The sequence below is a fragment of the Hyla sarda genome, chromosome 3 (genome assembly GCF_029499605.1).
Source record: "Hyla sarda isolate aHylSar1 chromosome 3, aHylSar1.hap1, whole genome shotgun sequence".
Classification (NCBI taxonomy): Eukaryota; Metazoa; Chordata; class Amphibia; order Anura; family Hylidae; genus Hyla; species Hyla sarda.
The window spans coordinates 367,118,077-367,143,975 of record NC_079191.1 but is presented as its reverse complement, the minus strand read 5'-3'; the positions used below and the strand labels follow the sequence as shown (position 1 = coordinate 367,143,975).

Here is a 25,899-nt window from a genome sequence, read left to right as displayed (position 1 = left end):
ATTAACATGTTAGTTTTTTTTTTATAATAAATATCGTCATTATAAATAGTCATTGGGAGTTTCTGACAGTGAGAACGTTAGCAGTAGATATATAGGGGCTTCTTAAAGGGGTTATCCAGGAAAAAACTTTTTTATATATATCAACTGGCTCCAGAAAGTTAAACAGATTTGTAAATTACTTCTATTAAAAAATCTTAATCCTTTCAGTACTTATGAGCTTCTGAATTTAAGGTTTTTCTTTTCTGTCTAAGTGCTCTCGGATGACAAGTGTCTTGGGAACCGCCCAGTTTAGAACCAAATCCCCATAGCAAACCTCTTCTAAACTGGGCAGTTCCCGAGACACGTGTCATCAGAGAGCAGTTAGACAGAAAAGAACAACCTTAACTTCAGAAGCTCATAAGTACTGAAAGGATTAAGAATTTTTTTAATAGAAGTAATTTACAAATCTGTTTAACTTTCTGGAGCCAGTATATATATATATATATATATATATATACACAAGTTTTTTCCTGGATAACCCCTTTAATGATTATAAGCCAAGTATGAAGAGTCACAGCTGAGCGTTCCAGCCCTTCATTTTAGTGATCAGTTGTAGGGTCTCGGCTCCTGGCCTCACTCATCCACACATATGATATGTCTTTTTTAAAATGATATCCTTCTTCTTCAAGTATCAGTTAAAGCCTGAGGATTGATTTGAATAGCAGAATAGCTGCAAAGAAAGTAAAAATTAAGAGAAATAAATAGAGGCTTATTTGGGCCAAGGAACACATTAAGTAGACATCAGACCAGTTGTTATCAACTCTTTGATAAGTCAAAATTTTAGATTTTTTTTTATTTCATATGTCATGCATGAGAGACAGGAGATGGCAGCATCAATAAACTATTAGGACCTATTTACACCACATTGTGGGGTTTTGTTGGGCTCAGTATCAACCACATGTCGGTAATCTATCAAAGCGATATGCCCACATACAATCTGATATGCCCATTGACTTTACACAGACATATCTTCTGTCTATGTGCAGGACTCAAAAACATGGTCAGCCACCATGTTTTCAGTCCCACACGGCCAACAGATACTTCTGGGAAATGGACCAACTATAGTCCCAGTTAGACTACCTTCAGCCCATTAAAATCAATAGAAATGTAGGACTCTCGATTGGCATCCCCATTTCACAGGTTGCTGATGGCCAGCGGATAAGTACTCTGTTAAAAGCCAAAGAATGTTGTGTAAGTGCACTCCGACATTAACATTTACCTCTTACTAAAGATTATTTTGCTTTGTTGAAACATAACAAATATTCAAATGTATTAAATATTTTAATTGTTATTTTTGCAGGACTGCTACTTATTGGAGATTGAGAAACTGAAAGCTTACTCCGAGAAGGTACTTGTTATACCAAGTCATTTTATAACAATCCCTGCTCATGTCTCCTATGCGGGCATATACACAATATAGAGTGGCTTGTACTTTAGCAGACCTGTCATGTTCATGTTTTTACATAGAAGGCCATTCATTCGAATTGCCACCATGTAATGCTATATCTTCCTACAGTGGCAGTGTGTGGCTAGATGTTTTCCTCAGTGATCACATTTGATGCCAGGGATAAGAGAAGCCAGACCTGCTAAATGCCATATAAGTTTTTTTTTTTGAGACAGCCTTAAACTGACCTGTCACCAGGAAAACATGAGTATAAATAAACCCAAGGCTAGATAGGGCTTCTAGTCATGATTCCAGATTTTACATTTTATCTCTATAGTCCTTCCCAGTCCTCGCCAATGAAGAGGACTATTAAAATGCAAAAGGTATGTCAAAAATCTTGATGATTAGCCCTATCTAGCTAGTGCTTATTTACACCCATGTTTTTTTCTGCTGACAGGTCCACCATAAAGGGGTACTCCCATGGAAAACTTTTTTTTTCCAATCAACTGGTGCCAGAAAGTTAAACAGATTTGTAAATTAGGAAGACAAAGGCAACTCGGCACTGCTGAGACTGTACTGCGGATAGATGAGTGAAGGAGGAGATCGCTAGTAGACTGCTGTATGAACTCGGGTGGTGCTCAAACTCAATAGCAACAGTTCAATATATCTTGATAGAAGAAACAATGGAAAAAAGTCGGCAACTCACCACGCTGGTTCTTGTGAGATCCTTCTTTATTTACGACATACTCACATGCAACAAACAGGGGAGAGACAGACTACGGGGAGTACAAGGTAGGCAACGGAACCGTTTCACACAGTGAACGTGCTTCTTCGGGCCTCTGAGGCCCGAAGAAGCACGTTCACTGTGTGAAACGGTTCCGTTGCCTACGTTGCACTTCCCCTAGTCTGTCTCTCCCCTGTTTGTTGCATGTGAGTATGCCGTAAATAAAGAAGGATCTCACAAGAACCAGCGTGGTGCGTTGCCGACTTTTTTCCATTGTTTCTTCTATCAAGATTTGTAAATTACTTCTATTAAAAAATCTTTATCTTTCCAGTACTTATTAGCTGCTGAATACTACAGAGGAAATGGTTTTCTTTTTGGAACACAGTGCTCTCTGCTGACATCATGACCACAGTGCTCTCTGCTGACATCTCTGTCCATTTTATGAACTGTCCAGAGCAGCATATGTTTGCTATGGGGATTTTCTCCTACTCTGGACAGTTCTTAAAATAGACAGAGATGTCAGCAGAGAGGACTGTGGTAATGATGTCAGCAGAGAGCTCTGTGTTCCAAAAAGAAAACCATTTCCTCCATAGTATTCAGCAGCTACTAAGTACTGGAAGGATTAAGATTTTTTTTATAGAAGTAATTTACAAATCTGTTTAACTTTCTGCCGCCAGTTGATTAAGAAAAAAAAGGTTTTCCACGGGAGTACCCCTTTAAGTAAAATGTCTATTTACATGTAAAAAACAGAAAAATACTTTGCCATTGGCAATCATTCACCTGTTACCCCTTGAATTTTATTACAGATGAAGGAAGAAAACTTGTCTTTGTCAGACACAATTAAAGCATTACAGCAGGAACTGGATAAGAGGTCCATATCTTCCTGTTTTAGTCCCCCAGTATACACAGCTGGCGCCGAGGTTCTACTGATCTCTCATCGGAATGCACCAGAATATACTCACACAGAAGCAACAGGTGAAATTATGTAATATATTTGGAGAAACCATACATTAAAGGGGTACTCAGGTGGAAAACCTTAAGGACGCAGCCCTTTTTCACCTTAAGGACTGAGCCCTTTTTCGCAATTCTGACCACCGTCACTTTACGAATTAATAACGCGAAAACGAATATTCTGATTCTGAGATTGTTTTTTAGTGACATATTCTACTTTATTTTGGTGGTAAATTTGTAAATTCTATTTAAAACTCTTAATCCCTCCAGTACTTATCAGCTGCTGTATTCCTCAGAGGAAGTTGTATAGTTCTTTTCTGTCTAACCACAGTGCTCTCTGCTGACACCTCTGTCCATGTCAGGAACTGTCCAGAGCAGGAGCAAAACCCCACAGCAAACCTCTCCTGCTCCGGACAGTTCCTGACATGGACAGAGGTGTCAGCAGAGAGCACTATGGTCAGACAGAAACGAACAACTCAACTTCATCTGTAGTATACAGCAGCTGATAAGTACTGGAAGGATTAAGATTTTTATATAGAAGTCCTTTACAAATCTGTTTAACTTTTTGGCACCAGTTGGTTTAAAAAAAAAATTTCCACTATAGTATTCCATAAAGGAAGACTTGAAAACCCTCCTGGTATAAAGTATCTGTTTTAGTAAATACTTGTGTTTCCCATGAAAAATCTATTCTGGGTCTTTTCTGGATGTGGATCTGCTTTGTGGTTTTCCTTATTTCTCAAGATAAACTGGTTGTAAGCATTCTATTTAGTTATGTCTCTACACAGTCTAATGGTACGTTCACATGTGCAGATTACCTGAGATTACCATTAACTTCAATTGGTCAGCAGAAAATCCGTTAAAGAGGCAGATTTGCTGATTTTTCTTCAGACCCATTGAAGTCAATGGTAGCAAAATCCAATGCAGATTTTCCACAGCAAATACGCTGCCGAAATTGCGCCCCTGTGAACGTACCCTATCACTGTCAATAGAGATGAGCGAACTTACAGTAAATTCGATTCGTCATGAACTTCTCGGCTCGGCAGTTGATGACTTATCCTGCATAAATGAGTTCAGCTTTCAGGTGCTCCCGTGGGCTGGAAAAGGTGGATACAGTCCTAGGAGACTCTTTCCTAGGACTGTATCCACCTCTTCCAGCCCACCGGAGCACCTGAAGACTGAACTAATTTACGCAGGATAAGTCATCAACTGCCGAGCCGAGAAGTTCGTGACAAATCAAATTTACTGTAAGTTTGCTCATCTCTAACTGTCAGGTTCAACTGGCCCCTGGTTGAAAGTGGAACTGTGTAATCTGCATATTATCTGTACTGGAATAAGAGAGTTGCTGTGCAAGGCAACATCCAATGCTATGACATTTTTGTAGTGATCTAGGGGTCCCAAAACAGTTACAGCATAATCCTAGCCATATATTTTGTGGGCAAATGCTATCATTTTAGTGATGCCTACAATATATTGCATAAAATACAATGATATGTGTTCCTAATACTAAATACTTTTCTGTAACTGTGGCAGGTCTGACCGGTCATACTGCTGTAAGAAAAAAATATGTCCTTACATATTGATAACTACACCAACTGGCCAATTTATTAGATACACCTTATTAGGACCTGGTCAGACCCCCTTTTGCCTTCAGAACTGCCTTCATTCTCCATGACGTACTTTCTACAAGGTAATAGAAACATTCCCTGGAGATTTTGCTCCATATGGACATGATGGCCTCATACAGTTGCTGAAGATTTGTCTGCTGCAAATCCATGATGAGAATTTCCCATTCTACCATATCCCAAAGGTGATCTATTGGATTGAGATTTGGTGACTGAGGAGGCCATTGGAGTCCAGTGACCTCATTGTGTATGAGATGATGTGAGCGTTATGACATGGTGCATTATCCTGCTGGAAGTATCATCAGAAGATGGGTCCACTGTGGTCATAAAGGGATGGACATGGTCAGCAACAATACTCTGGTCATGTTTAAACAATGCTCAATCAGTACTATGGGACATAAAGTGTGACAAGAAAACATCCTCCACACCATTACACCACCAGACTGAATTGTTGATACGATACAAGATGGATCCCTGTTGCTTTCACCAAATTTTTACCATGCCCTCAAAATGTTGCAGAATAGTCAAAATTCTTCTTTTATCTAATTTTGTTGAGCCTGTGTGAATTGTGGCTTCAGTTTCCAGTTCTTAGCTAATAGGAGTAGCACCCAGTTTGGTCTTCTGCTGCTGTAGCCCATCTGCTTTAAGGTTGGATGTGTTAGAGATAGTATTCTGCACACCTTGGTTGTAACAAGTGGTTATTTGAGTTACTGTTGCCTTTCTGTTATCAACAACTTGTTTGCCTATTCTCCTCTGACATCAAGAAGGAATTTTTGTCCCCACAACTGACACTCACTGGATAATTCCTCTTTATCTGATCATTTTCTATAAACTCGGAGATGGTTGTGCGTGCAAATCCCAGTAGATCAATACTTTCTGAAATACTCTGACCAGCCCGTCTGGTACCAACAACCATGCCACGTTAAAAGTCACTTAAATCCCCTTTCTTCCCCATTCTGATGCTCAGTTTGAACTTTAGCAAGTTGTCTTGGCCACATCTACATGCCTAAATGCATTGAGTTGCTGCCGTGTGATTGGCTGATTAGCTGTTTTTGATAACAAGCAATTGAACAGGTGTGCCTAATAAAGAGGACAGTGTTGCATTTATTTTTCACTTTTTATTAAATATTAGGTTAATGAAACGTTTTCAGATCTAGATATACAGTAGGATCCAGTCGTGCATAGCTAACTACTAAAATGTCTCAGCAGATTCATTTTTTTTGCTTTTGATGCTGTCTTGTAACAAGCACAATGAAAGGTCAGATAAGCTCCCTTAGTTGAGCGCGCTCCTTTGTAGCTGCCGTTCTGCCTTCTATAAATAGCGATTAGTCAGGATAATACTCTCCAATGTGCTTCTAATTAAGGAGCCACAAAGGTGATGGTTTCTCCATTAGTCATGTGAGACTTCGCATTCACTCCTACAAGGCATTAATAGACAACTCTGCATGTATCCATAAGTGTTATGATTCGGCTAGCTGGATGTGGATCCTCTGTGTCAGCGAGGGATTGGCGTGGACCGTGCTGGTGGACCGGTTCTAGGGTTGCTACTGGTATTCACCAGAGCCCGCCGCAAAGCGGGATGGTCTTGCTGCGGCGGTAGCAACCAGGTCGTATCCACCGGCAACGGCTCAACCTCGCTGACTGCTGAGAAAGCGTGGGACAGAAGGACTAGGCAGAAGCAAGGTCAGACGTAGCAGAAGGTCGGGGCAGGCGGCAAGGTTCGTAGTCAATAGTAATAGCAGGAGGTCAGGAACACAGTAATGGTAAACACAGTAGAAGCTTTCTCAAGGCACTAAGGCAACAAGATCCGGCAAGGAAGTGCAGGAGAAGTGAGGTAATATAGCCAGGGAGAAGGTGGAAGCTAATTAGGCTGATTGGGCCAGGCACCAATCATTGGTGCACTGGCCCTCTAAATCTCAGAGAGCTGGCGCGCGCGCGCCCTAGAGAGCGGAGCCACGCGCGCCAGAACATGATAGGCGGGGATCGGGACGGGTAAGTGGCTTGGGATGCGATTCGCGAGCGGGCGCGTCCCGCTATGCGAATCGCATCCCCATCATGAATGTCAGTGCAGCGCTCCCGGTCAGCGGGCACGACCGGGGCGCTGCATAGAGGAGAACGCCGCGAGCACTCCGGGGAGGAGCAGGGACCCGGAGCGCTCGGCGTAACAATAAGCTGGATGAAGTAAGTCAGTTTGCTAGCCAACAAACCTTCTGGTCTATCTATCACCACTTCCATACTGCACATGTGAGGCTACCTTCACATTACCTTCAGATAATGCACTCTCTGAAATGTCTTATTATTATTTAAAACATTTAACGGATTATGATAAATATGAGAAGGAAAACATATCCTCAGGATAGCCTCACGTCAAAGAAAAACAGACATACAGGAGAGAAGACCTCCTCAAAATAGTGTGAATGTGCCTTGTACAGAGATCATATCATTTGTTAAACCAAGAATGAATATAATATATACATAGGTATTGGTGGATATTACAGGAAGCTCTGATGTCATCACTAAAGGAACACTAAAAAACAAACAAGCATACTCTTCTTCCCTCCATACTGAGTAATATAAAAAGACATCTTCACTGTGTGCCCCAGGAAATAAGTCTTTTCAACCATCTTTTCACAATTCTGCCTGCAGCAGGAGCCTCCCCCACTCTTCTCTGCAGTAGGACACAATTCTTAAGCCCCACCTCTTATCTAAGCTACACACTCTGGGTCATTTACCAGAGGAAATGAACGGTTTTATTTGTAACATTTCTACAGGACTGTTTCAGGAGAAATCTTGCATACGATTGTAGACAATTTTAGAGGAACCTTTGTGATGTATGTACCAATGTTTATTAGAATATGAAGTGGCCATAATTCTAAGGGGATGCAGATGAGGTACATGTTCATATAGAACACACATATACACTAAATGGACACTTTATTGGAGACACCAACCAGTACTAGCACATTAAACTTCCTACAGCCATCAGCATAATAGCAATATATTGTGATAAAAATTCCACAATACATAGTGTAACGGGTCATGCCAGGTGGTGGATACTCTGGGTCTGTGGGGATGATGATGTGAGCCGTGCCAGGGAGCGGAGTCTAAGGTGCCACTGGTTTTCACCAGAGCCCGCCGCAAAGCCAGGTCACCCAGGTGAGACTGGCAGGACGTGGCAAGATGGCAGTAAGTCAGGACAGGTAACACAGGTGCAGGGGAGGTAAGGTAGCAAGGAACCAGTACACGGTAACAGGGACACAGGAATTTCCCTATGGCACAAGGTAACCAAAGATCCGGCAGGGAAACAAGGGAAGAGCTGATATTTAAGGACAGGGGACAGGTGTAGACACTTGATTAATAGAGCACTGGCCCTTTAAGTGAAAGAGCTCCGGCGCACGCATGCCCTAAGAGGCGGGACACACGTGCCGGGGCTGTGAGGATACGGAGAGGCGGAAGATGAGGGAAGTGAGTGATAGGCTGGGCTTCGCATGCGGGCGTGTCCCACGATGCGTATCCCAGCCCCGCCCGCAGCGGGGACATAAGCAGAAAGCGCTCACAAACGGCGTGTCCGGCCAAAGCGTAGGTGTTACAGTACCCCCCCCCCCCCTTTGGTCTGCCCCTCTTCTTTGGAATTCAGAGAGTTCCTCGCTACATGAGACCAGGGGATTTCTGGAATGGGCAAAGGCTGTAAGGAACTTGCAGGCTTCTGTCGTGGAGTCTTCCGTCTTCTATGGTGACCAGCTGGTAAGGAAGAATGTCCCCAATTTAAGACTTTACATCTGAGTTTAACAGGCGCAGAAGATATCACAGGGGGAACAAGACAGTAATCTTGGCAATATTGTCCCCAACAAGTGATTTCACCAGATTTCCAGTCAAGTTGTGGAGAATGTAAAGAGGCAATATTAACATATAGGGAAGCCATTCCTACTTGTCCAAGTTAAGAGAGCGTTCTCCTGGATGCGGAGGACATATAGAACAGTCTTTGAGAAAGTGCTCTGGACTGGCACAATATAGGCACAAATTCTCATTGCGACGACAGGATTTTTCCTGCTGCATTAAGTGAAAATGGTCCACTTTCATAGCCTCTTCGTCAAGAGGCAAAGTAGAGAGTAGGGGTGGATGTTGGAACACAGGGGCCAGATGAGGTAAAGGCCGTGTTCGGGCAGGTTCTTTTTTAAAAGAAATTCCTCCTGCCTCTCGGCAAAACGCACATCAATTCGAGTGGCTAAATGGATAAGTTTGCTTAGGTTAGCCAGAGAATCTCGTGCAGGGAGAGCATCCTTGATTCAAGAGGAAAGTCCTTTTTTAAAGGTAGCTCACAAGGCCTCGTCGTTCCAAGAAGGTTCAGAGGCAAGAGTGCGGAACTGAATCGTGTAGTCGCCAATGGAGGAGTTCCCTTGGCAGAGGTTCAGCAGAGCAGTCTTGGCAGGGGAGGCTCGCGGGGGTTCTTCAAATGCATTGTGGAATTCTGCAAGGAAGGCTGACAGGTTCGAGGAGACCGGATCTCTGCGATCCTGGAGAGGAGTAGGCCAGGCCATAGCTTTTCCAGACAGTAGACTGAACACAAACGCAACTTTAGCATGCTCCATCGGGAACAGATCTGCCATGAGTTCAAGATGGATAGAACACTGTGTCACAAAGCCTTTACACAGCTTAGGATCTCCGTCATACTTTGAAGGCAAGGACAAACGAAGCTTGTTCCCGGGAGAAGCTGCAGACTCAGGAGGAGGCTTAGGAACAGGTGGCTGCTGCTGTTGTTGCTGTTGAGCGGCAAGGAGCTGTTGCACCATGGCTAATAGTTGATTCAGTTGATACGCCTGACAGGCTAACTGCTGCAACTGTTGAGCCACGACGGTGGTAAGATCCGAGACATCTGGCAAAGGCACCCCAGCAGGATCTATGGCCGGATCTTACTGTAACGGGTCACGGCAGGTGGTGGATCCTCTGGGTCTGTGTGGATGATGACGTGATCCATGCCAGGGAGCAGAGTCTAAGGTGCTGCTGGTTTTCACCAGAGCCCACCGCAAAGCGGGATGGTCTTTCTGCGGCAGGCGGCACCCAGGTCGCTACCCCTGACACAACTCATCCACACAGGTAGCTGGGAGGTGGCATTGCACAGAAGGAGACTGGCAGGACGTGGCAAGATGGCAGTAAGTCAGGGCAGGTAACACAGGTGCAGGGGAGGTAAGGTAGCAAGGAACAGGTACACGGTAAAAGGAACACAGGACTTTCCCTATGGCACAAAGTAACCAAAGATCCGGCAGGGAAACAAGGGAGGAGCTGATATTTAAGGACAGAGGACAGGTGTAGACACTTGATTAATAGAGCACTGGCCCTTTAAGTGAAAGAGATCCGGCACGCGCACGCCCTGGGAGGCGGGGGCACACGTGCCGGGGCTGCAAGGACACAGAGAGGTGGATGATGAGGGAGGTGAGTGACGGGCTGTTATCCCAGCCCCACCTGCAGCGGGGACATAAGCAGAGAGCCTCACGGCCGGCGTGTCTGGCCAGAGCGCAGATGTTACACATAGTAACATAGTATGTAAGGTCGTAAAAAAGACCATCGAGAGTCCATCGAGTTTAACCTAAAACCCTACTGTCTTGATCCAGAGGAAGGCAAAAAAAAAAATCACTAGGCTGATGTCAATTGCCCCATGACAGAGGAAGAATTCCTTCTAGACCCCAATATGGCGATCAGAATAAATCCCTGGATCATCCTTCTATCCCCATAAATCAAATATCCATAACCTGTAATATTATTACTTTCTAGAAAAACATCCAGGCCCCCCTTGAACTTGTTTAGTGAGTGAGACATCACAACATCATGTGGCAGAGAGTTCCATAGTCTCACTGCTCTTACAGTAAAGAATCTCTATCTGTGATGATGGTGAAACCTTTTTTCCTTTAGATGTAGAGGATGTCCCCTTGTCATGGTTATTGGCCTAGGTATAAAGAGATCACTAGAAAGATCTTTATACTGTCCATTCATATATTTGTACATTGTAATCAGATCACCCCTAAGACGTCTTTTCTCTAAACTAAATAACCCCAAGCCTGATAACCTGTCTTGGTCCTGTAATCCTCCCATACCATTAATTATCCTTGTCGCCCTCCTCTGCACCCTCTCCAGCTCGGCCAAATTCTTCTTATATACAGGTGCCCAGAATTGGACACAATACTCCATATGTGGTCTGACTAGTGATTTATACAGCGACAAAACTATGTTCCTGTCACGTGCATCTATGCCTCTCTTGATACATCCCATGACTTTGTTAGCCTTGGCAGCCGCTGCCTGGCACTGATCACTAAAGTAGTGTTTACTGTCCATCTGTACCCCCATGTCTTTTTTGGTAGAAATTTGACCTAATGTCTTTTTATGGCCCAAGTGCATAACCTTACATTTATCCACATCAAACTTAATTTGCCATGTCTGTGCCCAAGCCTCCAGCTTCCCCAGATCCCTCTGTAATATTATGTTATCATCCTCTGTGGTAATCACCCTACCCAGTTTGGTGTCATCTGCACATATAGAAATTCTACTTTGTAATCCCTCTACAGGGTCATTAATAAACATATTGAAAAGAAGTGGACCCAGTACTGACCCCTGTGGTCCCCCCTTGTCACTGTCAGCGAACCAGAGTAAATTCCATTGATACTTCCCCCCTGCTTTCTGTCACTGAACCAGTTGCTAACCCATTTATCTATGTCCTCCCCCAGTCCCAGCATCCTCATTTTATGTACTAACCTTTTGTTTGGCACAGTATCAAACGTTTTAGAAAAGTCCAGATATATAACATCCACAGCTTCACCCCGGTCCAATCTATAACTGACCTTCTCAATATAATTGACCTCCTCATAGAAGCTGATCAGATTAGTCTGACAGGACAGATCCCGCATAAACCTATGTTGGTGCTGTGTCAGAAGGTAATTTTCATTAAGATATTCCAGAATAGCTGTCACGATGCCGGCTGGCAGGTAGTGGATCCTCTGTGCCAGAGAGGGATTGGCGTGGACCGTGCTAGTGGACCGGTTCTAAGTCACTACTGGTTTTCACCAGAGCCCGCCGCAAAGCGGGATGGTCTTGCTGCGGCGGTAGTGACCAGGTCGTATCCACTAGCAACGGCTCACCTCTCAGGCTGCTGAAGATAGGCGCGGTACAAGGGAGTAGACAGAAGCAAGGTCGGACGTAGCAGAAGGTCGGGGCAGGCAGCAAGGATCGTAGTCAGGGGCAACGGCAGGAGGTCTGGAACACAGGCTAGGAACACACAAGGAAACGCTTTCACTGGCACAATGGCAACAAGATCCGGCAAGGAAGTGCAGGGGAAGTGAGGTGATATAGGGAAGTGCACAGGTGAAGACACTAATTGGAATCACTGCGCCAATCAGCGGCGCAGCGGCCCTTTAAATCGCAAAGACCCGGCGCGCGCGCGCCCTAGGGAGCGGGGCCGCGCGCGCCGGGACAGGACCGAGGGAGAGCGAGTCAGGTACGGGAGCCGGGGTGCGCATCGCGAGCGGGCGCTACCCGCATCGCGAATCGCATCCCGGCTGGAAGCGGAATCGCAGCGCCCCGGGTCAGTGGATCTGACCGGAGCGCTGCAGCGGGGAGAGTGTAGCGAGCGCTCCGGGGAGGAGCGGGGACCCGGAGCGCTCGGCGTAACAGTACCCCCCCCCTTGGGTCTCCCCCTCTTCTTAGAGCCTGAGAACCTGAGGAGCAGACTTTTGTCTAGGATGTTGTCCTCAGGTTCCCAGGATCTCTCTTCAGGACCACAACCCTCCCAGTCCACTAAAAAAAAAGTTTTCCCTCTGACCTTTTTAGAGGCTAAGATCTCTTTGACAGAGAAGATGTCCGAGGAGCCGGAAACAGGAGTGGGAGGAACAGATTTGGGAGAAAAACGGTTGAGGATGAGTGGTTTAAGAAGAGAGACGTGAAAGGCATTAGGGATACGAAGAGAAGGAGGAAGAAGAAGTTTGTAAGAGACAGGATTAATTTGACACAAAACTTTGAAAGGACCAAGATAGCGTGGTCCCAACTTGTAGCTAGGGACACGGAAGCGGACATATTTAGCGGAGAGCCATACCTTGTCTCCAGGGGAAAAAACGGGAGGAGCTCTTCTTTTCTTATCTGCGAACTTCTTCATGCGTGATGAAGCCTGTAAGAGAGAATTTTGGGTCTCTCTCCATATGATGGAAAGGTCACGAGAAATTTCATCCACAGCGGGTAGACCAGAGGGCAAGGGGGTAGGGAGGGGGGGAAGAGGGTGACGGCCGTACACCACGAAAAATGGGGATTTGGAGGAAGATTCAGAGACTCTGAAGTTATACGAGAATTCGGCCCATGGAAGGAGATCTGCCCAGTCATCCTGGCGGGAGGAAACAAAATGTCGCAAATAATCACCCAAGACCTGGTTAATTCTTTCTACTTGTCCATTGGACTGGGGATGATATGCAGAAGAAAAATTTAATTTAATCTTGAGTTGTTTACAGAGAGCCCTCCAGAATTTAGACACGAATTGGACACCTCTATCCGAGACGATCTGCGTAGGCAACCCGTGAAGACGAAAAATGTGTACAAAAAATTGTTTAGCCAACTGAGGCGCTGAAGGAAGACCAGGAAGAGGGATGAAATGTGCCATTTTGGAGAATCGATCAACGACCACCCAAATAACAGTGTTGCCACGGGAAGGGGGTAAATCAGTAATAAAATCCATACCAATCAGAGACCAAGGCTGTTCGGGGACAGGCAGGGGATGAAGAAAACCAGCGGGCTTCTGGCGAGGAGTCTTATCCCGGGCACAGATAGTGCAGGCTCGCACAAAGTCCACAACATCCGTCTCCAGAGTCGGCCACCAATAGAAGCGGGAGATGAGTTGCAGAGATTTCTTGATGCCCACATGACCTGCGAGATGGGAGGAGTGACCCCATTTGAGGATTCCGAGGCGTTGGCGTGGAGAAACAAAGGTCTTTCCTGGAGGAGTTTGCCTGATGAAGGCAGGAGAAGTGGAGATCAGGCAGTCAGGTGGAATGATGTGTTGCGGAGAGAGTTCAACTTCTGAGGCATCCGAGGAACGAGAGAGAGCATCGGCCCTAATGTTCTTATCGGCAGGACGAAAGTGAATCTCAAAATTAAACCGGGCAAAGAACAGAGACCACCGGGCCTGGCGAGGATTCAGCCGTTGGGCAGACTGGAGGTAGGAGAGGTTCTTGTGGTCGGTGTAAATAATAACTGGAAATCTTGATCCCTCCAGCAGATGCCTCCATTCCTCAAGTGCTAATTTAATGGCTAGAAGCTCTCGATCCCCGATGGAGTAGTTCCTCTCCGCCGGAGAGAAGGTCCTAGAAAAAAAACCACAAGTGACGGCATGCCCGGAAGAATTTTTCTGTAGAAGAACAGCTCCAGCTCCCACTGAGGAGGCATCAACCTCCAGTAGGAAGGGTTTGGAAGGGTCAGGTCTGGAGAGCACGGGAGCCGAAGAAAAGGCAGACTTGAGTCGTTTAAAGGCGTCTTCCGCTTGAGGAGGCCAGGACTTGGGATCGGCATTTTTTTTGGTTAAAGCCACGATAGGAGCCACAAGGGTAGAAAAATGTGGAATAAATTGCCTGTAATAATTGGCGAACCCCAAAAAGCGTTGGATAGCACGGAGTCCGGAGGGGCGTGGCCAATCTAAGACGGCAGAGAGTTTGTCTGGATCCATTTGTAGTCCCTGGCCAGAGACCAAATATCCTAGAAAAGGAAGAGATTGGCATTCAAACAGACATTTCTCAATTTTAGCATAGAGTTGATTGTCACGAAGTCTCTGAAGAACCATACGGACATGCTGGCGGTGTTCTTCTAGATTGGCCGAAAAAATTAGGATATCATCCAGATATACAACAACACAGGAGTATAACAGATCACGAAAAATTTCATTAACAAAGTCTTGGAAGACAGCAGGGGCGTTGCACAGGCCAAAGGGCATGACCAGATACTCAAAGTGTCCATCTCTGGTGTTAAATGCTGTTTTCCACTCATCCCCCTCTCTGATGCGGATGAGGTTATAGGCGCCTCTTAAGTCCAATTTAGTAAAGATGTGGGCACCTTGGAGGCGATCAAAGAGTTCAGAGATGAGGGGTAGGGGGTAGCGGTTCTTAACCGTGATTTTATTAAGACCGCGGTAGTCAATGCAAGGACGTAGGGAGCCATCTTTTTTGGATACAAAGAAAAATCCGGCTCCGGCAGGAGAGGAGGATTTACGGATAAAGCCCTTTTTTAAATTTTCCTGGACGTATTCAGACATGGCAAGAGTCTCTGGGGCAGAGAGAGGATAAATTCTGCCCCGGGGTGGAGTAGTGCCCGGGAGGAGGTCGATAGGACAATCATAAGGCCTGTGAGGAGGTAGAGTCTCCGCTTGTTTTTTGCAGAAAACATCCGCGAAGTCCATATAGGCCTTAGGGAGACCGGTTACTGGAGGAACCACAGAGTCACGGCAAGGGTTACTGGGAACCGGTTTTGGACAGTCCTTGGAACAAGAGGGCCCCCAACTCTTGATCTCCCCAGTGGACCAATCCAGGGTTGGGGAATGAAGTTGAAGCCAGGGAAGTCCAAGGAGAATTTCCGAGGTGCAATTGGGGAGGACCAAAAGTTCAATCCTCTCGTGATGAGATCCGATGCTCATTAGAAGGGGCTCCGTGCGGAAACGTATGGTACAGTCCAATCTTTCATTGTTTACACAATTGATGTAAAGGGGTCTGGCGAGACTGGTCACTGGGATGTTGAACCTGTTGACGAGAGAGGCCAAAATAAAATTTCCTGCAGATCCAGAGTCCAAGAAGGCCACAGTAGAGAAGGAGAAGGCAGAGGCAGACATCCGCACAGGCACAGTAAGACGTGGAGAAGCAGAGTAGACATCAAGGATTGTCTCACCTTTGTGCGGAGTCAGCGTACGTCTTTCCAGGCGGGGAGGACGGATAGGACAATCCCTCAGGAAGTGTTCGGTACTAGCACAGTACAGGCAGAGGTTCTCCATGCGGCGTCGTGTCCTCTCTTGAGGTGTCAGGCGAGACCGGTCGACCTGCATAGCCTCCACGGCGGGAGGCACAGGAACAGATTGCAGGGGACCAGAGGAGAGAGGAGCCGAGGAGAAGAAACGCCTCGTGCGAACAGAGTCCATATCTTGGCGGAGCTCCTGACGCCTTTCGGAAAAACGCATGTCAATGCGAGTGGCTAGGTGAATAAGTTCATGAAGATTAGCAGGCATTTCTCGTGCGGCCAGAACATCTTTAATGTTGCTGGATAGGCCTTTTTTAAAGGTCGCGCAGAGGGCCTCATTGTTCCAGGATAATTCTGAAGCAAGAGTACGGAATTGTACGGCATACTCGCCAACGGAAGAATTACCCTGGACCAGGTTCAACAGGGCAGTCTCAGCAGAAGAGGCTCGGGCAGGTTCCTCAAAGACACTTCGGATTTCCGAGAAGAAGGAGTGTACGGAGGCAGTGACGGGGTCATTGCGGTCCCAGAGCGGTGTGGCCCAAGACAGGGCTTTTCCAGACAGAAGGCTGACTACGAAAGCCACCTTAGACCTTTCAGTGGGAAACAGGTCCGACATCATCTCCAGATGCAGGGAACATTGGGAAAGAAAGCCACGGCAAAACTTAGAGTCCCCATCAAATTTATCCGGCAAGGATAGGCGTAGACCAGGAGCGGCCACTCGCTGCGGAGGAGGTGCAGGAGCTGGCGGAGGAGATGACTGCTGAAGCTGTGGTAGTAACTGCTGTAGCATAACGGTCAGTTGAGACAGCTGTTGGCCTTGTTGCGCTATCTGTTGTGACTGCTGGGCGACCACCGTGGTGAGGTCAGCGACAACTGGCAGAGGAACTTCAGCGGGATCCATGGCCGGATCTACTGTCACGATGCCGGCTGGCAGGTAGTGGATCCTCTGTGCCAGAGAGGGATTGGCGTGGACCGTGCTAGTGGACCGGTTCTAAGTCACTACTGGTTTTCACCAGAGCCCGCCGCAAAGCGGGATGGTCTTGCTGCGGCGGTAGTGACCAGGTCGTATCCACTAGCAACGGCTCACCTCTCAGGCTGCTGAAGATAGGCGCGGTACAAGGGAGTAGACAGAAGCAAGGTCGGACGTAGCAGAAGGTCGGGGCAGGCAGCAAGGATCGTAGTCAGGGGCAACGGCAGGAGGTCTGGAACACAGGCTAGGAACACACAAGGAAACGCTTTCACTGGCACAATGGCAACAAGATCCGGCAAGGAAGTGCAGGGGAAGTGAGGTGATATAGGGAAGTGCACAGGTGAAGACACTAATTGGAATCACTGCGCCAATCAGCGGCGCAGTGGCCCTTTAAATCGCAAAGACCCGGCGCGCGCGCGCCCTAGGGAGCGGGGCCGCGCGCGCCGGGACAGGACCGAGGGAGAGCGAGTCAGGTACGGGAGCCGGGGTGCGCATCGCGAGCGGGCGCTACCCGCATCGCGAATCGCATCCCGGCTGGAAGCGGAATCGCAGCGCCCCGGGTCAGTGGATCTGACCGGAGCGCTGCAGCGGGGAGAGTGTAGCGAGCGCTCCGGGGAGGAGCGGGGACCCGGAGCGCTCGGCGTAACAATAGCATCTCTCAGAAAACCCTCAAAAATCCTACCCATCACAGATTTAAATTTACACGCCTGTAGTTCCCAGGATCCCTTTTTGACCCCTTTTTGAATATTGGTACCACATCTGCTAAGCGTCAGTCCTTTGGAACAATCCCTGTCATTATAGAATCTTTAAATATAAGTAATAGGGGTCTGTCTAGCAGGGTATTTCATTCTTGCAAACCCCTGGAATGGATGCCATCTTGGTCCGGTGATTTGTGCGTTTTTATGTAACTAAGGCGGCACCTCACTTTTTCTTGGTTTAAACAGGTGAGATTTGCCGGAAAATGTATTTTGTTCCCTCCAGTGTTATCCGACATTGGATTTTCCTTTGTAAATACAGTAGAGAAGAAGTCATTTAGTAGATTTTCCTAGTAAGACGTTTTAGCAGTCTGAACACTTTCCTCTGATTGTTTATCGCTTCCTTAACTGTTTGAGTTAGCCAAATTGGTATTCTCCTATTTCTAGCCCTTTTATTCCCGTAGGGTATATGTTGTTCACAATATCCATTCAGGATGTTCTTAAAAGTGTCACATTTAGCTTGTGTACTTTTATTACTAAGGGTACTGTCCCAATCTATTTCACTGAGGTCCTCTTTTGAAAATTGGCCTTCCTGAAGTTTAATGTTTTTGTAGCCCCCACTAGTAGACATCCTCTTATAGGATAAGCAAAAACTAATTATGTTGTGGTCACTATTACCAAGATGACCCCCTACCTCTACCTCGGATACTTTATCTGGCCTATTGGTTAGTATAAGGTCCAGAAGCGCCCCACCTCTTATTGGGTCCTGCACTAGTTGGGAAAGGAAATTGTCCTTTATTATTGCCAAAAATTAGTTTCCCTTGCTGAACCTACAGGTTTCCCCTTCCCAGTTGATGTCAGAATAGTTCAAGTCCCCCATAATCGTGACTTCCCCCTTCTTTGCTGCCCCATCTATTTGTCGTATAAGTATGTTTCTTCTGTTACTGTTATACTTGGTGTTTTATAACAAACCCATATGAGTAATTTCATGTTTCACCATTTATTTCCACCCACAGAGACTCCAAACTCCATTTTCCTCACCTATGTCCTCACGCAGTATGGGCCCAAGACAGGATTTTACATATAAGCAAACCTCTCCCCCTTTCTTACTTGCACGGTCATTCCTGAACAGAATGTATCCCTGTACATTAACCGCCCAGTCATAGCTTGCATCCAGCCATGTCTCACTTATCCGCACTATGTCATAGTCTTCCTCCAACATTAATAATTCCAGTTCCTCCATATTATTATTGAGGCTTCTGGCATTAGTATACATGCACTTCATGTTATCCTTCCTATTATCTCTCCTCTGATCACTTATGGCTGTTGTAGCCCCTCCCTCCACTCCACCCCCAGTGTTATTTCCTATCCCCAGATCTCTAGCTACACTATCTTCCCTTTCTATATTGAGTTTCCCTCCCCCCCCCCCCCCCAAGTCCCTAGTTTAAACACTCCTCCACCCTTCTGGCCATCTTCTCCCCGAGCACAGCTGCACCCTCCCCATTAACCCCTTCCCTCTTGGGCCATTTTTGCACTTTTGTTTTTTCTTCCTCACCTTCTAAAAATCATAACACTTTCAATTTTCCACCTACAGACTCATATGAGGGCTTGTTTTTTGCACCACCAATTTTACTTTGTAATACCATTAAAGGGGTTCTCCGGTGCTTAGACATCTTATCCCCTATTCAAAGGATAGGGGATAAGTTGCCTGATCGCAGGAGTCCCGCCACTGGGGACCCCCATGATCTTGCACGCGGCACCCCATTTGTAATCAGTCAATGCAAGCATTGAGGGGCGGAGCCTGACATCACACTGGGCGGAAGCGTGACGTCACACGCCGCCAGCCTTGTGGTCGTCGGTAATCAGACCCGGAGCGAACGCCCTCCGAGGACTGATTACAATCGGGGTGCCGCGTGCAAGATCCCGGGGTCCCCAGCGGTGGGAGTCCCGCGATCAGGCATCTTATCCCCTATCCTTTGGATAGGGGATAAGATGTCTAAAGCACCGGAGAACCCCTTTAATAATTTCACCACAAAATCTACGGCGAAAACAGAAAAAAAATATTTGTGGGGCAAAATTGAAAAAACAAAAAATACGCCATTTTGTAAATTTTGGGGGCTTCTGATTCTATGCAGGGCACTTTTTAGTAGAAAGGACCTTATCTTTATTCTCTAGGTCCATACGGTTACAAGGATACCTAATTTATATCGGTTTTATTTTATTACTTAAAGGGTAGCTCCCACCATCCTATTTATTTATTTATATCGGTTTTATTTTATTACTTAAAGGGTAGCTCCCACCATCCTATTTATTTATTTTTTTCTGTCCCTGCCTATTGCCAATATATCCCTAACCCCCTCCCTGCTTTTAATTTTAATTTTTACTATATTAAAAATAACTTTTTTTCTGCCTGGTAGTGTGCTCACTACCAGGCAGACTTCCCCAGCAGGCACCACGTCACTGATGCCTGCTGGGGCCGACACTTCCGCCCTTAGTTTATCTACACAGGGTGCCTCCAGCTGTTTCACCACTACAACTCCCAGCTTGCCCTGACATCTATTGGCTGTCAGGGCATGCTGGGAGTTGTAGTAGTGAAACAGCTGGAGGCACCCTGTGTAGATAAACGATAAGTTAGTGCCATGCATACCCCGTTCCCTCCGTTATACTTACCGGCAGCAGGCGTGCAGGGACAGCGGCGGCAACGATGCGGCGGCGATGTGCGGGAGGAGTGGCCTCCCAGCCAGTGGCCGGGGAGCAAATGCGCTCGCTCCTGCCTGTCTGATTGACAGGCAGGGAGCGAGAGCAGCCTAAATGAAAAAGGACTGATTGCCAGGCCAAAATCAGTCCTTTTTCAGGCGTGACGTCACGCCAGGCTGCAGCCGGCCACTAGGAGGGAGACCCCTCGTGGCCGGTTTTCAAATGTAAATTACACCCTTATAATAAAAAAAAAAATAATGAAGCTATATTAGAGATATGTTGTAGTACATAAGTACTACAACATATCAAAAAAAAAAGTTGGTGACAGTGCCCATTAAAAAAAAAAATTATAACTACATGCACCAAAATTATTGTTTAAAATTGTCATATTCTGACCCCTATAAAATTTTACTTTTCCATATACGGGGTGTTATGAGGGCTCATTTTTTGCGCCATGATCTAAAGTGTTTTATCAGTACCATTTTTGTTTTGATGAGACTTTTGATTGCTTTTTATAAAATCTTTTAGGGTATACAAAGTGAGCAAAAATCCGCAATTTTAGGAATTTTTTTTTACGTGTACGCCATTGACCGTGCGATATAATAAACATTATATTTTCATACTTCAGACATTTACCCACGCGGCGATACCACATATGCTTATTTTTTTTTTTTATGGGAAAAGGGGGATGATTCAAATTTTTATTATGGAAGAAGTAAACTTATTTTTTACACCTTTTTTAGCCCCCATAGGGGACTATTACATGCAATACTTTGATTGCATACACTGAACAATGCTATGCCTGGATCTCAGGCTTGGAACAATCAAGCGACGATCGGACAACGAGAAGGAAGGTAAGTACCCTCCCGCTGTCCTCTCAGCCGTTCAGGACGCCGCAATTTCACCGCGGCAGTCCCGAAAAGCCTACTGAGCTAACCGGCAACGGCCATCTCCCGTTTTAGATGCCGCAATTAACTTTGATCGCGCCTTCTAAAGGGTTAATACCGGACATCAGCCCGATCGGCGATGTTCGGTATTAGCCATGGGTCCTGGTTGCCGATAACAACCAGGACCCACCGGGTATGATGCGCGCTCACCTGCTGAGTGCACGTCATACAGCAGGAGCCCGCAGTGGACGTAAATATACGTCCATTTGCGGGAAGGAGTTAAGGTGCAGCCGTCCCTACGGTAGAGCCTGTAGCCGACAGAGATGTTGGCCCAGTTCTCCATGAACCCAAACCCCTCCTTCCTACACCAGCTTCTGAGCCACTTCTTTACCTCTCTAACCTCCTGCTGCCTCTCTGGTGTGGCTGGTGGTGCAGGTAAGATTTCAGAAAATACTACCTTGGAGGTCCTTGCCTTAAGCTTGCGGCCTAAGTCCCTGAAATCATTTTTAAGGACACTCCACCTACCTCTTACTTTGTCAATGGTGCCAATATGTACCATGACTGCTGGGTCTTCTCCAGCAACCTGTCAACCCGATCTGCGATGTGTCAAACTCGAGCGCCAGGCAGACAACACACTGTTTGACGATCCCGGTCTTTGTGACAGATCGCCATGTTTGTCCCCCTAATAATTGAGTCCCCCACAACCAGTACCTGTCTGGCCTGCCCTGCTCTCCTCCTCCCTCCTTACTAGAGCAGACACCCCCCTGGCGGTCAGAGGCAGAGTCCTGCTGCAGTACCGCTAGCTCTGAAATGGCATCCCTCTCACCTTCCAACCGGGCAAACTTATTGGGGTGTGCCAGTTCAGGACAAGCCTCCCTGACGCTTACCCTGTTTTCTAATTGTAAACCAGCTAGCTGCCTGACTGTCCTGCACCTCCATCCCACTATCCTCCCCCACCTCTACCCCAGAGAGTGCTTTCTGTGAGCATGAGACCCCTCTCCGGGTTGCCAATGCATCTCAGTGTTGCCAATTGCTCCTCTAGATCCAGGATTTGGGCTTCCAAATGAGCAACTCGCACACATCTCGCACAACAATATGCACCCTCAAACTGTTGTTCAAGGAGTGTATACATTGAGCAGGATGTACACTGCATTTTCCAACCTGGAGGCCATCTTAGTTATTGGGATTTCACAGATTAACAGCCAAAAACAGACAGTAAATATTACAATTAAATTATCTGTAGACCTTGTGAGTCTAAAGTCCCTACAGTGTAAGGAAAGTAACACTTACAGGGATCTCAAACTCCTGCTTTCAATCTCCTGGCTTTTAAAACTCTCTTTAACCAGCTTCTCTCTTCACACAGCAATGTGATGACATCATTCTGCAGAAATAATAAGTTACATGGACAGGTTAGCCTCTGGCATTGCTGCAAAATAGATAGCATTACTGACATGCTCTAAACAGTCCATATTACCTTGTCCCAGGGATACTCTACAGCTTCTATCATGACCTTCTGTCTGTGCATGATGGGTTTGCAGCAGCATGAGTCGCAGTAAATGATTTAAGTGCACATTTTATATGGGGGCGTATTGGCTCCGTTCATTGGGGGGTCATAATGGCATAGTTCATGGCGGACATAATGGCACAGTTCATATGGGGGCATTGTGGCACACTTCATGGGAGGGTCATAGTGGCACAGTTCATATGGGGGGCATAATGGCACAGTTTATATGGGAGGAATAATAGCACAGTTCATATGGGGGCATATGGCATAATTCATATGGGTAGCGTAGTGGTACAGTTCATATGGGGGCATAATAGCACAGTTCATATGATGGGCATAGTGACACAGTCCATGGGAGGCATAGTGGTGCAGTTCATTGAAGGGCACATTGGCATCATTCACGGAGGAGGCACAGTGGCATCAATCATAGTTTTAAAGGACACAGGTATAATTATTCGGTTCAGGGCACAGTGTTTGGCAATATTACATTTAAGGGCACCGCAGTATTATTATTCTGTGGCACAGCATGTGACAGTATTATATTTAGGGACACAGTATGTGGCAATATTATACTCAGGCACGGTGTGTGGTAATATTATACCAGGGGAACAGTATGTGGCAGTATTATACCAGGCGTACAGTGTGTGGCAGTATTATACCAGGGGCACGGTATGGCAGTATTCAGGTCACACATGGAACAGTAGAGTTTAATCCTCCACACCTCAGTAGCTTGTTTTACCTTGTGGCTTTCTATTAGAGTAATAATAATGTTCTACAAAAGGCAGCGCCTATTTCTTACTTAGCAGTGTGGATGCTAGATGTAAACCAGGTCTTAGCATTCAGTTGGGACCTTCACCTGCATAAGCAGACCCCTACTAAAAATAGTTGAGAACCCCTGTTCTATAGGATTAACGTCTTACTTAATTAACTCAATTGTGCTCGAACTGGTTGCTTCTTGTTATAGCCCATGTGTGCTAAGTAACAACATTATTCATAATGTATTCATAAGGAGCACCACTCGCTCTCGCCTTCTCACAGTAAATGATGGCCAGCTAAGTTGTAAAGGCCAAAAATGGAACTTACATGTACTAAGATATTCTGGAATGCAGAACAGTAAGGTGGGTAGGTACTGGTGCACACTTGGTAACAGGGAAATGCCTCTAAGACAGTCTGAATTGTCAGTAGCCTCGACAGGCCTATCTTTCCATTGGTAACTTTCTTGTGTCTTCACTTTGCCTCAGTAAATGGGGTATATTTTAAAGGGCTACTATCATTAAAAAAAACTTTTGACATATTGCCTAGACATGTCAAAAGTTTTGATTGCACAAAGTTTCAACTTCTGAGAACCACTGAGATTGGTAGTTATAAGCCCAGGAAGGGAAGTGCCCGGCATTGTCCACCATATCTGACATTTTTGCTGCATAGACTTGTGCATTTGATTGACGGTAAGGTGCATGTTGGAGCGCACTCCCCCAGCCTATAGGTAGCGATCACAGGGGGTATCAGGAGTGAGACCTGGTGCAATCAAAAATTTAGACATGTCTGGCCAACATGCCAAAAGTTTTTTCAAATGTTAGTAACATTTTAACTGTTTCTTGTATCTATTGGTAGTTATAGTAAAAGATACAGCAACAAGTAATACCATTATTCCTATCAGGCTTATTTTATGGCTGTTTTAAATAATATATTTTATAGATTACAAATTCCAGGAGATCGGCACATGTGGAAGAGCACCACCTTCTTATAAAAGTTCTTCTGCAGTGGAAGAAGATAACACCATGAAGGAAATTTACAGGCAGATGTAAGAAATGTATCACATTTTCTCTTGATACACCCTGTTCCAAATTATTGTGCAAAGTGTCACATAGATTAAATATTTAGTTTTTCAGTTTAACTCATGGATGGCATTGTGTCTCAGGGCTCTTTTGATCACTGAAAACAATCTCGGACACCTGTGATAAATTAGATTACCAGGTGAGCCCAATTTAAGGCAAAACTACTAAAGGTGGGGGTTCCACATTATTAAGCAGATCACCATTTTCAAGCAATATGGGGAAGAAAAAGGATCTCTCTGCTGACGAAAAGAGGGAAATAGCTCATTGCCTTGGACGAGGTATGAAAACATTAGATATTTCACGAAAACTTAAGTGTGATCATCATCATTTTGCATTTTCGTTTTTTCCTCCTTACCTTTAAAAAGCCATAACTCTTTAAATTTTGCACCTGAAAATCCATATGAGGGCTTATTTTTTGCGCCACCAATTCTACTTTGTAATGAAGTCAGTCATTTTACCCCAAAATCTATGGTGAAACGGAAAACAAAATCATTGTGAGACAAAATTGAAAAAAACACAGTCCATTTTTCGGTAAAAATGACACCTTATCTTTATTCTGTAGGTCCATACGATTAAAATGATACCCTACTTATATAGGTTTGATTTGGTCGTACTACTAGAAAAAATCATAACTACATGCAGGAAAATGTATACGTCTAAAATTGTCATATTCTGACCCCTATAACTTTTTTATTTTTCCGCATATGGGGCGATATGAGGGCTCATTTTTTAGCGCTGTGATCTGAAGTTTTTAGCGGTACCATTTTTGCATTGATAGGACTTATTGATTTTTGGGCGTACGCCATTAACCGTGTGGTTTAATTAACAGTATACTTTTATAATTCGGATATTTCCGCACGCGGCGATACCACATATGTTTATTTTTATTTACACTGTTTTTTTTTTATGGGAAAAGGGGGGTGATTCAAACTTTTAATAGGGGAGGTGTTAAATGATCTTTATTCACTTTTTTTTTTTTTCACATGTTTTTTTGCAGTGTTATAGCTCCCATAGGGACCTATAACACTACACACACTGATCTTTTACATTGATCAGTGGTTTCTCATAAGAAACCACTGATCGATGATTCTGCTGCTTGACTGCTCATGCCTGGATCTCAGGCACTGAGCATTCATTCGGCGATCGGACAGCGAGGAGGCAGGTAGGGATCCTCCAGCTGTCTTGTCTTGGATGTTGATGGCAACCTGGATTACTGCTTTGATGCAGGGTCAGCTCATGACGCCACGTCATAGGGGACTAGAATTAAATCGCCAATCGGACACCGAGGAGGAAGGTAGGGACCCTCCTTGTGTGTCCCCAGCTGATCGGGACACCGCGTTGGCCCCGACCGGCCCACATTTTAGACGCGGCGATAAACTTTGATCACCGCGTCTAAGGATTTAATACCGGACATCACCGCGATCGGTGATGTCCGGTATTAGCCACGGGTCCACGGGCAAACCCGATATGACCCCGCGTTATGTCGCGGGAGCGGGCACAGGTACACCCCTCGTTCTTAAGAGGTTAAAATCTAACATGACCTGTTAAAATGTTTAAAAGTTAAAATGTTGTTAAAAGTTTGATTGAAATAGCTTTTTATTTCAGTAAATTTGCTGCAAACACAAC

The 25,899-nt window shown here is 45.6% G+C and overlaps 1 protein-coding gene and 1 long non-coding RNA gene across 10 annotated transcripts in view; one reads left to right on the top strand and one right to left on the bottom strand.

The window, feature by feature from the left end:
* LOC130362758 (golgin subfamily A member 6-like protein 22) overlaps nucleotides 1-25,899 on the top strand; it is a 127,556-nt gene that overhangs the window by 99,929 nt on the left and 1,728 nt on the right. For all 9 annotated transcript variants that reach the window (XM_056567739.1, XM_056567740.1, XM_056567733.1 and 6 more), the window contains 3 exons: nucleotides 1,340-1,387; nucleotides 2,954-3,122; nucleotides 24,134-24,239. In XM_056567739.1, the coding sequence (XP_056423714.1) occupies nucleotides 1,340-1,387; nucleotides 2,954-3,122; nucleotides 24,134-24,239 (323 nt within the window). The remainder of the gene's footprint in view (nucleotides 1-1,339; nucleotides 1,388-2,953; nucleotides 3,123-24,133; nucleotides 24,240-25,899) is intronic.
* Nucleotides 530-25,038, bottom strand: LOC130362760 (uncharacterized). Its single transcript, XR_008891558.1, has 3 exons — nucleotides 24,629-25,038; nucleotides 22,225-22,315; nucleotides 530-709 (listed from the first exon to the last, which is right to left on the bottom strand). It is a non-coding gene; the product is annotated as an uncharacterized LOC130362760 (long non-coding RNA).